At 46.3% G+C, this 15,513-nt stretch overlaps 2 protein-coding genes across 6 annotated transcripts in view; both read right to left on the bottom strand.

Moving 5' to 3' along the window:
- The window catches only part of Rfc4 (replication factor C subunit 4), a 751,101-nt gene that overhangs the window by 410,821 nt on the left and 324,767 nt on the right, over positions 1–15,513 (bottom strand). The window lies entirely within an intron of this gene.
- Masp1 (MBL associated serine protease 1) overlaps positions 1–15,513 on the bottom strand; it is a 69,872-nt gene that overhangs the window by 34,292 nt on the left and 20,067 nt on the right. For all 5 annotated transcript variants that reach the window (XM_050159960.1, XM_050159963.1, XM_050159962.1 and 2 more), the window contains 5 exons: positions 10,529–10,706; positions 8,983–9,114; positions 6,338–6,534; positions 1,257–1,404; positions 58–176 (listed from right to left, as the gene is read on the bottom strand). In XM_050159960.1, coding sequence (XP_050015917.1) covers positions 58–176; positions 1,257–1,404; positions 6,338–6,534; positions 8,983–9,114; positions 10,529–10,706 — 774 coding nt within the window. The remainder of the gene's footprint in view (positions 1–57; positions 177–1,256; positions 1,405–6,337; positions 6,535–8,982; positions 9,115–10,528; positions 10,707–15,513) is intronic.

Below are 15,513 nucleotides of genomic sequence, written 5' to 3'. Positions count from 1 at the left end.
GGGGCTCTGGAGAACTCTCCAGCCTGCTCACTCCTCCTCCCAGGCAGGGTTCTGCACCTTCAGCACTTTGTAGCCCGTGTCACAGCTGATGAGCGCTTGGTCTTTGAAGGAGTATACGGCTTGCGAGGGCTCGATTTTCCCGAACAGAGGAGGCTGTAGCTTTGGGCACTCGTTTCCTGGCAGGAAGCAAATGAAGAGACATCAGGTGAGAAATGAGGAAAAATGACAGCCAAGGGCCAGTACCTGGGAAGCAAGGCCTGAAGGAGGCAGAGAGGACAGGATTGGGCGTCTAGAGGCAAAACTTTGGAAAGCAGGGGTGAGCCATTCTCTAAGGCAGTCTTCCATTTCTTCTTTTGTAAAGTGAACCAAACAATTTCACTGACACTCAGAGATTAGAGGAACATTAAAGGCCATTGTCCCATAGCGACAGGGAGCTCATCCCTGAGTCCTGTACTTCATGGATACCTCAGGTTAAATAAACAAGGGCTTCCTATTGGTTTGAAATTTGTGCCCTGGCCTTTTTCACTACTGGCTACTCAGGATGACCTCAGTCACCTTTTCATCCCACGACACTAAGGGACTGTGTTCCGATGCCTCTGCTTCTCTTCAAGGGGCTGATCCCAACAAGAGCCTCACTGGGTTTAGTCCTGACACCTCAGGGACAAACTTTCCTTTGTTAACTTTCTGTCACTCCTCTCCCCGCCTGGCCAGGCAGACAGAGCCAGGCCTCCGGGTTCTATGATGGTGATTAGTTACTCCTCCTTGTTGTCCACACTTTTTTCCTTCAGTTATTACAGACTTAGTGAGTCACAGGACTCCCTCTGGGCTTTTATCAGGACTAGCTGCTGTGGAGCGCTAGGGATTGGGGCTACAGGCTGTGCCAGGCCAGGAACTCACATAGAGCCCAATCTCTACAAAACTCCGGGTCCACAAACTCTCGTGCCAGACTTGGAAACAGACGGCCATGGTTGGGAGGTCCTCTCAGCTTGATGAATCTCCATGTGAGGGGAAAGAGAAATGGTGTTTGGGGTGCTCAAGGGTAACCAGTTTGAGGATAAGCCCATTCTCCCTGTGCCCATCCCCCACTCGTAGTGGGAAGCTTAGCCAGGAGGTAGCCTGTACCTTGGTTCCCAGTTTCTCAAAGTCCTCAGAGGAGTGGGTCTCTAGCTTGGACTACATCCATCCTCCCTCAAGAGCCCTCTTTGTGAGTAAGGAGCACAGTGGCTCAGGGTGACCTGGGAAAGGGAAAAGGTTACCTGCTGCTCTGTAGGAGAGCCTCCAGCCTCTGTTCTCTCCTGAGTTGTCGCTGCGGAATAGGATCTGGACACTGTGACTCTGGGTGCTGATTGGCTCCGGGGATGTTTCTCCACAGAAGGGCCCCCATACTTTTGGACCAGCTTTAATCTATTGGGGGGCAGGGAGAGGGAAAAATCCATATCTGAGTGCTTCAGGCAGAATAGTGCTGAAATTTTCTGGAAACTCTAATGCAAATCCATAGTATACACTCTTGTTTGTAGACTTAGCGATTACCAAATGGCCTTATGTCCATTTCTGTCATAATTTTAGTGGCCTTTGGAGTTAATAAAGCAAGCTAGTGCTGCTGTGACTACCAATGACCATCTTGTGGGCAGTCTTATACAGTGCACAGCATAGGGGATGGTCCCACTCTGTAGTGACTATCAATAATTAAACAAAATCATTGTATATATATGTGTGTAATAGGAACATTGCCATATTTTATAATTCCAATATTAGAGTGTACATAATCTATAGAAGTCACCATTTGTGTAATAGAAGCATAGTAACAAAATAAGGCAATCTCGATGATGAAATGATGTTCGGTCTGACACATGGGATGAGTAGAAGAAAACAGAAAAACAGCATATTTTTCCTGTTATTTTCTAGGCACAAAAAAAACCCCACAGTATATGTAAAAAATCAAGGTCAAAGGTGGGAAAGACCTTGGCAGGTGTGAAGAGCAGGAGAAGCTGGAACAGGGGGAGTGGAAGGAGGCGAGGATGGACAGACGGACAGGGATCTTATTTTGTTGAGGAATTTAGCTTAATTCCATGCATAACCTTGGTTTGATCTCCTTGCTGTAACCCTCTATGCTGTGGGAAAAGGGATAATGCAGGAGCAAGAATGAAGCAAGAGCATCAGTCGGGGAAGCAGCAGATGAGAAGGACAGAGGGGATAGGGTAAGGACTATACTGGAGGCTGCAGAAGAGGAGAAACAGCCTTAAATGCCATTGGCTGATTAAGACCTCCCCACTAGGTCCCAGTCCAGTGCACATAACCCATTCCCATTGTCTCTGAGAACCAGGACTCCATTGTTAGCTTTTGGTAATGTCTGTACTCCTGGGTGATGTCATCACTGTGCTGAGGACAGAGGAAATGACGCTTGAAGACATTCACTATCTGCATGTGGATCCCAGGCTGAGCTCCTGGGACATGGTTACTGTTAAGCCACATGGTCTACATGGCCTTCTCCCTGTGTGTTCCCTTGTGACTAGAGGCACTTGAAAAAAAGTGGTTTCTTCATTCTTTGAGAATTTGCTATATTTACAATGTGTTTTGATTATATTTACACCTCACATCCCCACCAACTCTACCCAGACCCCACCACCACATCTCCCTTCCAACATAACAAATGTCCTCTTTCCATAATCCACTGAGTCTAATCGGTGCTGTCCCTGTGCACACGGGTGTGGGACCACCAACTGGAGCATAGGCAACTTGCCAGGGGCCACTTCCCTAAAGAAAATACATTTTATCTTAGTAGCCTTCAACTGACAAAGCTCTTCAGCAAGGCGTGGGGCTTTGTGAACCCCTCCTTTGTGCTGAGCTTTTGACTGGCTTGACCTTATATAGGTCTCCCGGGAGTGATAGGCTCTTTGTAAAATTTACAGTGCCAGGCATGAATACTGTTCTGTAGTGTGGGTCTTAAGTCAACCATAAAGCCATTGACCACCCCACTAACATTAATGCCACCATTGTACTCAAGAACACATCTTGCCGGGCTATTATTGTAGCTCACACAACACATGCCTGGGTATGACTGTAGGTAACTATTCTCCCTCAGCAGCCTGGGTATGACTGTAGGTAACTATTCTCCCTCAGCAGCCTGGGTTTGACTGTAGGTAACTATTCTCCCTCAGCAGCCTCTATGACACCATAGGCACCATGAAAGCTAGCTAGCAGAAAAGAAACGTCTAGGTCAGGACCAGCTTGACTTATCCATGCCCTGTGACTCAAGTCTATGGTGTCTTCAGCAACAGGGCCTTATCATTTAGTTCTGATGGATAGCAAAGAGCAAATGAAAGTAGCCTGCTGTGTTCATCAGGATTCTATGGGATCTCTTTGGACCAACAACCTGAAGGGTGGTATCCTATACCTGCCATTGGGCTTTTTGTTGGATAGCTATGGCTTCTGGGAGGAGTGTTATTTCCCTATATTAGGTAATTTCATTTCATCTCTTGTACATATAACAGATAGATAGATAGATAGATAGATAGATAGATAGATAGATAGATAGATAGATAGAGACAATATGAAGTTTCTAAATTAATGTGTTTCCATATGGCTTTCCCAAGCATCTTTAGTGTTAGTTGTCCCTCCGAGCTTAGTTAGGGTTATTATGCAGTGATTGAACACCACAAACAACAGTAAACCAGGGAGGAAAGTATGTATTTGCTTACACTGCCACATCACTGTTCATCTTTAGAGAGAGTCAGGACAGGAATCCAACAGGGTAGGATCCTGGAGGCAGGAGCTGATGCAGAGGCCACGGAGGGGTGCTGCTTACTGACTTGCTCCCAGGGCTTGCTCAGCCTGCTTTCTTATATGGCCTAGGACCACCAGCCCAGGGATGGCACCGCCCACAATGAACTGGGCCTGCCCCCATTGATCACTAATTAAGAAAATGTTCTATAGGCTTGTCTAGTGCCCAGTCTTAGTGGAGGCATTTTCTCAGTTGGGGTTCCCTCCTTGCAGATGACGCTATCCTGTGTTAAGTTGACATGAGATTAGCGAACACACACCCCATCCCTCCTCTGCCTTGCTCTACTAAATCACTTAAACCTCTCTCCCACCCTATCCTCTCTTCCCAGTATGTCCTTTAATCCTCAACCACCTGCCCTCTGCTATCTACCCTCCCTTAAGATCTTATTTCTCACTCTGGTATGGCCTCTTTCTACTTTCCTGGCCTCTATAGTTACGCTAAATGAATCGCACATATCTAAAGATTCAAGTTAGCATCCACATATGAGAGAGAGCGTGTAATACTTGTCTTTCTAGGACTGGGTTACTTCACTCAATGGTTTTCCCCAGTTCCAGCCATTACCATTCAATTATTTCATCTTTCTTTATAGAGCTGAATAGAATTCCATGGTACGTATGTACCACGTTTTCATTATCCATTCATCAGGTGATGGACATCTAGGCTTTTTTCCCATGTCCCAGCTGTTGTGAACAGAGCAGCATCCATGGGTTTCATGGATGAGTAGTTATCTCTACAGCAGGACATAGAATCCTTTGAACAGATACCAATGAGTGACATAGCTGGGTCCTAGTCATTCCGTGTCTCGCTTTTGGGGGGGGGGTCTATGCTGATCTCCATAATGACTGCATTAATTTACATTCCCACCGCGGTGAACAAGGGCTCCTCTTTCCTCACAGCTCCACAGAACTTTTTGTCATTTGTTTTCTGGACCTTAGGCTTTCTGGCTGTGGGAAGATAAAAATCTCAAAGTAATTTTAATTGGCGTTTCTCAAACGGCTAAGGGTGTTGAACACTTAAAAATTTTGTTTCAGTCATTTGTATTTCTTCCTTTGCGAGTTCCCTATTCAGGTCCGGTTTTAAAAAGTTGGGCTGTTGCTTTTCCTTTGTGTTTAGCTTTGTTAGTTCTTTGTATATTCCAGACATTAATCCTGGGTCAGACATGCAGCAAACATTGCATTTGTTCCCATACTGTTGCGGCCTCTTTACTAGATCTGTGGTTTCCTTTACTGTACAGAAGCCTTTGGATTTCAGAAGGCGGACAAGAGGGACCCCTCAGGGACCAATACAGAGGAAAGTGAGGACAGCTCTTTCACCAGTGGAACTTGAGTCCTGCAAAAGTCAGGAATAAAATTCTGCCACCAGCTTAGACGAGCCTGGAAGTGGTTTATTCCCCAGAGCCCAAAGGTAAGAACCTCATCAAGCAGCCACCTTGGTTTCAATCTCATGAATTTCTAAGCAGAGAACCAATAGAGCCCTTAGGGACTTCTGGTCTACCCAATATGTGATAATAGTTGTTGCAAGCCGTTATATTGGGAGCAACTTACTCCACAGCAACACAAACATGCCCTGTGTCACAACGTTCCTGCTGTGTCACTTGCAGCCAAGCTCCCTCTTAGCTTCTGACTCACTAGGGGGCAAGCCAGGCTGGACATTCTCGAGCTTTTTCACAGGTGTTCCTGGGTGCATCTCTCTCTAAGACTTCCCTTTCTGAGCTCATTGATAGCCCTGCTCCCTCTCACAGCTTTCAGAAGCCATGGGCTCCAGTTCCTATTGCTTTTGTTTTGTTGAGTTGCTCAGTATCCTCATGGCTTAGATTAGCATTTGTGTATATACTTGGTGGTACCTTTATTTCTCAGGCTCAGCATCTCTCCTGGAATCAGAGCCCAATATTTGGCTTTGCTCAAATGCTTTACCTGGCACTGAAGGTACTTCTGATTTTAACCCCTTCATATCTGAGAACTATTTCTTCCACTATGCCAGCCGAAGTTCAAAATTCGGTTACCTTGCATTAGACTTACAACATAGAATAACCTCAAATGGAGTGGTTATTGGCCTTAGACATTTTCTTCCCTCATTATTGCCTTTATAATTGTCTCTTCCCTCAAACAGAACCACCTCCATAATGTATGGGATCTAGCACAAACAAAAACTATGAGCACCTTATTCAGGGTATATTAAGAAGCTCAAGGTGTCTACAGTGCATTAAACCAAGCACGAGTCCTTTCTGAGTGTAAAACCCCATGCATCTGTACAGAGTGAACTCCATAATGCTGAATCAGGATTCCTAAAGTATAGGTTTGACTTTGTAATTCTCTATCTCCTATCACCCTAGTGACCAGGGTGCCAGTTTGGAATCAGAGGAGACCTCAACGTGGAGGTGATGAAGCCAAAATAATGTTTTAAACAATGGCATGCTGGGAAGCTAGTGACTTAGCTCCCTATCCAAAGGGAAGATGAAAAGCCAAAAGCCCAGAACATTGTTTTTTTTTTTTTTTTTCACCCAATTGAGCCAAGATGCTTCAGCATCCTTGGGACAAGCAGCAGTTTCAGGGTTACCTTAATGTAGTCATATGGACAGGGCACCTCAGGGTGGTCCTCGATGTCAAAAATGTCCTCAAACTGCAGGCTGACCATGAAGCCCTCCTCCAGATCAATGGTATAAGAACATTCAGAGCTCTTGGGGTAAGGGTTAGGGTAATCGGGGCTAGTGATGGTGCCGGTCCTCTGGGTAAAGAGATTGCCACTGCATTCCACTGTAGAAAACAGAACAGAGAAAAGGGCACTCCATTGGCACAGACACAGCCAGCCCTTGGTCATCTGCCACTGTGTAATCTTTGCGGTATTCCCAGGAGGTAGGCAGAGAAGGAATCCCCATTTTACTGAGAAACTGAAACTCTGGGGAGGGTAGTGGTCTCTCCACTGTCCCCTGTGGAAAATGACTCAGCTGTAGACTTCCTAAGTCTCTCTCTAGATGGGGCTTCCCTAGATGATGCCCCTCACCATGGGATCCTCTGGTAGGGACAGGCAGCCACTCTGAGAATGATCAGCTTTGAGATGGAGGGGCGGGTGCTGCATCTAGACCTCTTTGGCTCGTGCCCCCTCCTTTGCCTGTCTGTCTCTTGGGTCTCTGCTCAAAGCCATTCTTGATCCTCACCTAAGAAAAGTCCTCCCCCTCCCACAACACACCCTCACTGCCCAGCCCCTGTCTTTCTTTTGTTGACTGCCCAGTCTATCCTCTCTGATGTCACACACTCGATGACATCATGTCACACACTTAGTTAATCTCTCCCACCCCCCACTAAACTGAGTTCTGCGAACCCCAGGATTCTGATTTTTGTTTGTTTTTTCTGCTATCCAACATCCAGCTCCCTGGGAGCCTCACCGTGACTTAGCCCATTATAGGCCTGCTGAACCTTGGTCCCTTGGGTCGGGCCCCTCCCAGGCTTGGCATGCCTGTGCTTTGTAAGTCTTTGTTCATTGTGCTCATTTTGCAAATGAGAAAACAGTAGCCCGGAACGGCAAGCATGACTAACATAAAGTTCCAACAAGAGCTGCAGAAAGAGGCCTCCCCCGTCCACATCTGTTTTCACTTTCTCCCTCACGCATCCTCGCATCCTCGTGGGTCAGTCAGCCCTGGGAGGACTAGGGATGGCTCAGGGGAGGGGAAGTCTTTCTCTTCGCATTCACAGTGCAGAGGTAGGCATGGGGTTTGTTAACAGGTGCACAGCAAGTCTGTAGTATTTTCTCTAGAAGGTTCCCGGGGTCAGGGTGAAAAGAAGTGAGAAATCTTGACCCTGAGCTTCCGTAATTCTCTTTGAGAAAATTGTCTTGAAAACTACGGCCTCGTGTTACTGGGTTTATATAGGAGGCACACGGCTTTATTCAGCAAGTTTTGAAGGAAAAAGTAAAGTATTTCTGTCTCCAGGTTTGGCTTCTTTCCCTGAGCCTTCTCCAAGCTGGATCCTGCCCTGGGCCATACTAACCCACAGGTAATTCCCAAACTGTCCTAAGTTCTACTACACTACTGAATGATTCTAGGATCTGTTCTCCCTGTGTGGGTGAACTTCTCCATATTCCTTCACTTCTGTCAAGGGACACAGTTGTCACCTCTCCAGGCCAGCTCACGTCCGGGGATGCTGTGACCATGCTTCCTTTATGCGAGCATGGCAAGTGTCGCATTGACTTCATCTAAACACCAGAGTGTCTGCAGCTGTTGCCCAGCTAGCCTGGGGATTACTCCTCGCTCAACGCTCACCATCTCTGACCCAACCTGAAGTGGCAAAACAGAAGCCGTGGTGGTAGGTGATGATACAGCAATGTAGGAATGAGTTACTTCCGTGCTATCTTTACCCTCTTTCCTCCTTTGTCCTTCGGTCTGAGGCTTTAAGCCCTGTCAGAGAGTGACAAAGATGTTACCGAAACAAAGAGAAAATGGAACCTTTGGTTGAATTTATGGCTTATAGAGAAAGAACTGGAAAACCCAGGTTTCCCATGGCTTGGTCAGGTTGGTTACTTGCAGTAGGAGAGGAGACAGAAACCCGTAGAGCAGACTTTGTGCCCAGGAAGGTCAGCCTGACTTCAGAGTTTCTTGTATGCTCCTCTGACAATAGACCCCAGACTCCTAGTGGGATGAGCACCTCAGGATATATCCATGCGGTATGTGTGTCTATCTCTGGCTTTATTTTTTTTAGTGTTTTCTCTCTTCTCAGTCTCTCTCTCTGTTTCTCTGTCTGACTGTCTCTGTCTGTCTGTCTGTCTTTGTGTGTATGTGTGTGTGTGTGTGTGTGTGTGTGTGTGTGTGTAAATATGGGTGTGAATACCTGAGCATATGACATAGAGACCAGAGTTCAATGTCAGGGATCTTCCTGGGGTGCTCAACCTAAGTTTGGGAGCAGTTCTCTCTCTGAACCTGGAGCTCACTGTTCCATCTCTGTTAGACCAGCTGGCCAGCAAGCTCTTCAGATCTACTTGTGAACACTGGAATTACACGCACGCAGCATCACCAAAGCCAGCTTCCACATGAGTGCTGGGGTTCTAAATGCAAGTTTTCATGCATGTGCAGCAAGCTCTTTACCCACTGAGCCATCTCCCCAGCCCTGACTTATCTTTTTCATTGTATGCACTATGGATCTGTGTCTCAGCTGATGTTCCTGGAACATGTGACACATCATGGCAAAGCCCAGAGTCACCATTGGCCCCACCTCGGCAGGTCCTGTTGTCTGTGTGGAGGATGTAGCCGAAGCGGCAGGAGCAGTAGTAGCCACCGATATAGTTGTGACAGTAGTGGTCACAGGAAAGTTCTTCATCTTCTCTCTCCTTGCATTCATCGACATCTGTGGGGCAGGCAGAGCCTCTCATCAGTCACTGCACACGTGATGATTAAGCCACACTTAACAAAACACTTACGGGCATTCGTGGTTTGGGGAGGGTCATGCTTGTCTTTCATTTGATCCCTGTGTAAAGCCCAGAGGGGGCCATTATCTATCTTCCTTTGTCAAGTGAGGTAAGCAGAATCCAGAGAAGTTAGGCAACTTGTAAGATCAGGGAGAGCTAGGTCTGAACCTAGGCAATCTCAGCCTTGGTAGAGGTGATCACCACATCTTGGTTACAATAATTATCACACTCCATGCCGGTCTTAGCACCCTCACCCTCTGGATGATGAAACTGAGACAGAAAACTCAGGACTTGGAGAGCTTGGCTCACCACCACAGCCCCATGCCCTCTGTCCCCATATAGATCAAGTCCTGTCTTAGAGGTCTGCACATCTATTTCTTCTATAGAAACATACAAATGGCCAGTACGTATACAAAACAAAAAGATATCCACCATTATTAGCCATCAGGGGTTACAGTTTAAGCCACACATATTCACAGGGGTAAATAAAAATGAGGGAGAAAAGACTGACAACATTTAACGTTGAGGACATGGAGCTATCAGAAATGTCACACACTGTTTTACAAATGACATAATTATTTGGAGAAAATCTGACAATTTCTTGGAAGACTAAACACAGCTGTGCTCAAACAGGCAATTCTGCATCTAGATATTAACCAATAAATAGTTCATAAAAAGGTTGAAGGAACCTTTATTAAGGAGTGAAAAAACAAAGTGAAGCCCATGTGTCTCTCAATGGGAAAGTGGCCACGCCCTCCCCTAAAAAAAAAAACCCAAACCATTACAGTGTATTCATGCATTGGAACATAGTTCCATCAGGGAGCTAACCCAAAATAAATGAATCTTAGAAACATTATGCTGAGCGAAAGATAATCATGTTCCCGCTATATTTTCTGGGTGTTTACTTAAGTGACATTTTGGAGGCCAAACTAATGTATAGAAGAAGAAAGTCAGAACCATTGTTTACTGTGAGAGATCTGGGGGCAAGGAGTTTAATTGGACAAGACATGAGGAACTTTCTGGCAGATAGTGAAATTTAATGTGTGTTAAATGCATGCTTAAGATGTGTTCATTTCATCATATGTGCATTCTACAGTCAAACAAAACATTGCTAGCAGGTGTTGAACTAGGAAGCAGTATAGTGATGCCTGTCCCTACCCTGGAATGTCTCAAAAAGGTAAATTGTTGGATGAAAGGTGGCTAGATGAATGGATCTGTGGTCCATGGAATAAATGCAACAAGCTACTGAAGGCAGAATCCATGGGGTGGGAGCACAGGTGTCAGTCCAGGAGTGAGCACAGGGCAGTTTCCATCTCCAGGGATGAAGGGACACACAATGATGAGGCGACTTACCTACAGCCATGTAGTGGGCATCAAAGCCGGTGAATCGCTCCTCATTGGAGAAATCTGAGCAGAAAGTGACGGACATGAAGGAGCCAGGGGAAAGAACCACCTCCTGGCCGGGGGTCTGCTCCGTGTCAGTGGTCTCCCTGCCACAGAAGGTTGCCAGCACCTGGTCTTCTGTTTCTACCTTTGGGGGTCAAAGAGGACAGGAACAAGATGAATCCTTCCCATGTCAGCCTCTCTCCAGATCTCCAAGAAGACAGAGGGCAGAGCTGCTGGGAAACTCAAAGAGAGCAAACTAGAGACTCTGGGATAGGAGGCAGACATGGGGCTTGGGTAAGTGAATGTGGCCACCTGATCACCTTCTTCTGGTCCGGTTCGTTCCCTCAACAGGTACGTGGCATTTGCCATTATTGCCAGCCAGGTGAGTTGCTCACTGGAAACGATTCAAGGAGAAAAAAAAAAAAAAGAGCTAGATAACCTCACAGGCGGGTTCCATACTCAGCAGGAATTTAACCACACTTCCAGGGAAAGGAAGCAACACACAAAAGGTCATTCACAGAGCACCCAGTGTGTGCCTGCCACGGAACGAAGCATGGCTAGATGGGGTGATGAGAGAAAAACAAGGCTCAGTGTTATTCACGGGATGGTGGCGTTCAGACAAACAGACACACGCGGAGCGGTGACAGTGTGACAAGAGAATTCACAGAGGCAGTTGTGGGTGAAAGGTTCCCCGCGAAACATAAGCTACAGGATTTTAGGGGTGTTTGGGTTTTAGTAGCCGGTTCACCAAGGCATGGAATAGAACCTGACACATAGTTATTTATCCAATAAATTTGCTAACAGGGACTAAAGCTTCGAGACACAGTGTGAGGCCCGTGAGGAGCCAGGGGGTCAGTGAAAACTGGAGCAGGCAGCTGTGCTGGGAAGGACACTGCAGCTCCTTGTGGTTGACCTTTGATGACGTCAATGCTGTAAACGGAAGAACCTGAAAACTTTGCAATGAGATATTTCATAGGTAGTCCCGGAAAAACGAACAACAATCTTTTGGAGGCATCCAGAAATCGCATGCATGTACATGTATTGGGATCAGATGCAAAATTTCCCTACTTAATTAAAGAATTCCTTCCTTTGGAAGGGCCAGGGACCCTGTGTGTATTTGGAGACCAAAGCAGAGGTAATCCATTGGTTGCTAAAAGCTGACTTTCTGTCTTGTCTGGGGAAACAGGGGGTTGGTGTAGTTCATTGACGATGCACATTTAACCTACTTCCTTACTCCTGTTCTGCGGCCTTAAAGTTCACTTGATCCCTTGAAGCTTGTGTTGTTTGTAACATCTGCATTGGTGTTTTAACCAAGCTACAGGAGAAAGTCCTACGGAGAGCGGTTTCTGCCACGAAAGGGAAGGTCTCAAAGCCTGTCTGTCTCTAGGAGTGTCTTTTAATAAGCCCATTGTTCTGTTCCTTAGCACAGTATGGCAGAATATCTTGACATTTGACACTTCTGTTTTGAGACTAATGGTTTATTTATTTAAAATAAGAAGGAAAGCAATTTGCCCTGGCAACACAACACAGGGACAATTAATCACTAATGTGGGGAACTGAAGTGTAAACAGGAGATGAGCTCATGGCTTTGCTATTTGTTCTTTCTGCAGACAGTCGCGATCTCCCACAGCCTCCGACTGCAGAGGATGCCTTTCTTCACCCAGCTCCAACCCCACTCCTCTGCCTCCCAGCTGCCTTGCTATTGCGGTTAATGGGGTGTTCCAGATAACTGAAAGTTTTCTATCAGTAACCCTTAAAAGCCTTTTCTATTAAGCGGGGTGTTTCCTTTCAAAGGAGTGTTTTATCTGAATCACTATTTTCTGAAGTTAAACACATGAAGCTTTCCTGGGTGAGCTCAAGCATCACAAATGTCAAACGTCATGACACTACACTAAAGTGGGACCATCGGGGATACTGAGTCAAGCACTGTTCGCCCTGCCTGCCTGGCACATTGCTCAGCCTTTGCAGTTTTTTATGCCTTCATTATGAAGTGTTCTATTTTGTATCTCTCAGTGTAGCGGCTATACATTTCTGTCTGCTTATTTTTAACGTGCTGTAAATTAAATTGGAACCTACTTATGGTGCTCTTGTTGGAGTTTAACAGAAAGGAGACCTAATAGATCGAGAAGAAGGACTAGGGAAGAGACTCAACAGGTAGCTGCAAAAGCCAGTGCTCTGGCATGGTGTCCGTGGCTTGGAGTGCTGTAAAATGTGTGGACCACAGGCCTCACCCAGGCTTCCTATTCCTGCTCCGACTCTCCTATCTCTGCCTCATGCTTCTTTGTCTATAGAGAAGGTGTTTTAACTTGCCGATCTGTATGAGGACTGTTGTCCTAAAATGTCACCACCGCCAGACACTGAAGACATGCACTGCAAAGTGGGAAGCAGACATCTCATCACACAGATCTAGGGGACCTGGTGAAGTTGAAGTCATTCATGAACCACGTCGACACGTTTGATTATACCCATGAACTGTCTGTCAATAAGGGCTCAGGCATGGAAACCTTCCTGCAGCCTGGCAGCCCCACTCTCTCTTGGTTTTTGCAGTGTGGGAAGCACAGGCTTGTTCGTGGAAAATCAGCCACAGAACACTGAGAAGGATCTACTGAGCGCCTCTAATGATTGTCCTCAGTCTGGCAATTCTGGGACTGAGGATCTTCTCATGCTGATTAAGCGGTCCTCACCTACGGAGCCACACCAATCTAGAGAACAGGGATGCAGGCTCTAGCTGAGAGCCAAGAAAACTGAGTCATAGACTCTTTTAGAAGCAGACAAGAGACAGTCTGAGGCCCAAAGAATTCAACCCGTGGCCCAGAATAGAAGCTGAGCACACTGCGGTTGAGAGGGACCTGCAAGAGATTTAATCTCCCCTCTTCCAGAGGAAGCTGAAGGCCTGAACGGGAAGTGCCTTCTGGAAGGACAGAGAGATAACAGGAGCTCCTCTGATATCAGCTGTGTTTTTGGAACAGTTCTTTGACACAGGGAGAAGCCGCCAACCCAGCAAGTGAAACACAGAGTGTGACAAAGGACAGACACTTGGTCAAACAATTTCCCTGGCTCAAGAACCTCTTGAAATCTTATCTGAGGTTCATGGATTTGTTTCCCAGAGAGAATGTGGCTCAGTGACAGCTCCGGCCATAACCTAAATAGAAGGCTCAGTGACCCTGGTAAACATTTCTATCCTGCGGCTGGATTAGAAAGTATTGCAAAGACCGTTTGTTTCTGCGTGTAGCAAGATCGAGCTGTGGCTTCTGTTCTGACTGCCTTTATATCTGGAGTTAACATATCAATGTGGTCAAGTGAAAGCATGGAATTCATAACTAGAAGCTCATGGGACTGAGGGTGACAGACTCTGCATTCCCCATCTCTGATGGTGGCAACCGCATTGCTGTAAGCTATTGTTATGTCGGGCACCAGCATGTGGTTCCATGCAATCAGTTTGCTTTCTTTTTACTCCATTGAATAGACATTTATGGACTGAATTCTGTCTGGACTATAATATGAAAGATGTTCAAAATTACTATTCTGTGACATGAGCTAATAAGCATGCCCCCTGCCTCGGGGGAAGTGAAATTTTGTAGGAGACTATTAGAAATGCTCAAATGTGTGCGCTAAGGTAACTGCCATGAAAAATAGGCAGCCTTGGGCTCTAAGGAGGGAAAACAAATGTCTCCAGCTGAGAGGGTCCAGAAAATATCTGGGAGCTAGAGACATAGTTCATAGCTGTAGAACACTTGCCCAGCTAGTGAAAGGCCCTGAGATTAATACCCTAGTACCACTGAAAAAAGCAAAAGGAAGAGAAAGAGAGAAAACACTCAAGAAGAAGGAGATTATCCTTAGAGCCAATGAACGGCAAGTGAGTAGGATTTGGGCAGTCGAGAGAGGTGATGCAGGGCAGAGTGAAGACTTAGGGTGTTTAGAGTCTCCATCAAGTGTGCACCTCCACACCCCAGCCACCTACTCTCCCAGAAGATACTCTGTTGTACAGGGAACTGGACAGCACATCTCAGAAGAGAAGCTAGTTTTTGTTTTCTATAATTCTTTCTTTTCTAGACATAAACCTTGAAGACAACGCTGAAGTAGGTACCAGGAAGTTGGTAAATCGCTGTGGTAAGAAAACTAGGGCTCATGTGTTTGTGGATGTATCACTTGCTTCATTCAGAATACTTGGAGAAAGCAACTCTGGAGACAAGGTTCTTGCTCCACAAAAGACAAAAGTGATGCATAGACAAGTTTAGTGGATTGAGCAATACGAATAAGAACCAAGTGATACACGATCTAGCATTAGATGAATGTTGGGAGCCACGGGTCCGGGTCCAGAATTATAACGTGAGAGTTCTCCTACATGCTTCTGACTCCTCCTGAGTTCTCCAGACTCCCTCTGGTTGGTTCACTACCCAAGAGACAGCCTTTCCCATAGCCCAGATGCTTGCACTTGGCTTGTCAACACTCCCAAGCTCTACTAGGGCCCTTCTGAAACCTACTCTGGGGCCATGAATAACTTTTCAAACTTATTGTAGGCAGACATCAGCATCAATGCTGGAATACTTACTAAGAGTTTAGCAGATCTGGGCCCCTAGGGTTTCCTTCCTGTGTAATTCTAAGGTTGGCCCAAAGAGGAGCTTGTGCAAATCTGGAAGGCAGTAACCATTACTCTGTCAAGGTGGTTTTGGACAGATGGGAGAAAGCCTGGTATGTTCTGTCTTCTTTTCTTATTACTCTATACACTCAGCCCTCCCTCCCACACCAGGCTCTGAGAGTCAGCTGTGGTCCATGCCTACCACCAGATACTGGAATGTGGACCCATAAAGGTGCTGCCTTCTTTGAGCCAAGAGTTCTCCAAGGCCTTTGTAATTCATTCCTTTCCAGGAATTTGCCAACTCCTTTGCCAACTTTTCCACAGGTGTCAAGGCTTCAGGAGAATTGCATGGTAAGCTTCCTCTGTGGCCCTC

The sequence above is a fragment of the Alexandromys fortis genome, unplaced genomic scaffold, assembly GCF_014885135.2.
Source record: "Alexandromys fortis isolate MF-2015 unplaced genomic scaffold, M_Fortis_MF-2015_v1.1 scaffold_100_3062768_6864082, whole genome shotgun sequence".
NCBI classification, from domain to species: domain Eukaryota; kingdom Metazoa; phylum Chordata; class Mammalia; order Rodentia; family Cricetidae; genus Alexandromys; species Alexandromys fortis.
The sequence above is the reverse complement of the archived record's forward strand: the minus strand, read 5'-3'. Positions and strand labels throughout refer to the sequence as shown.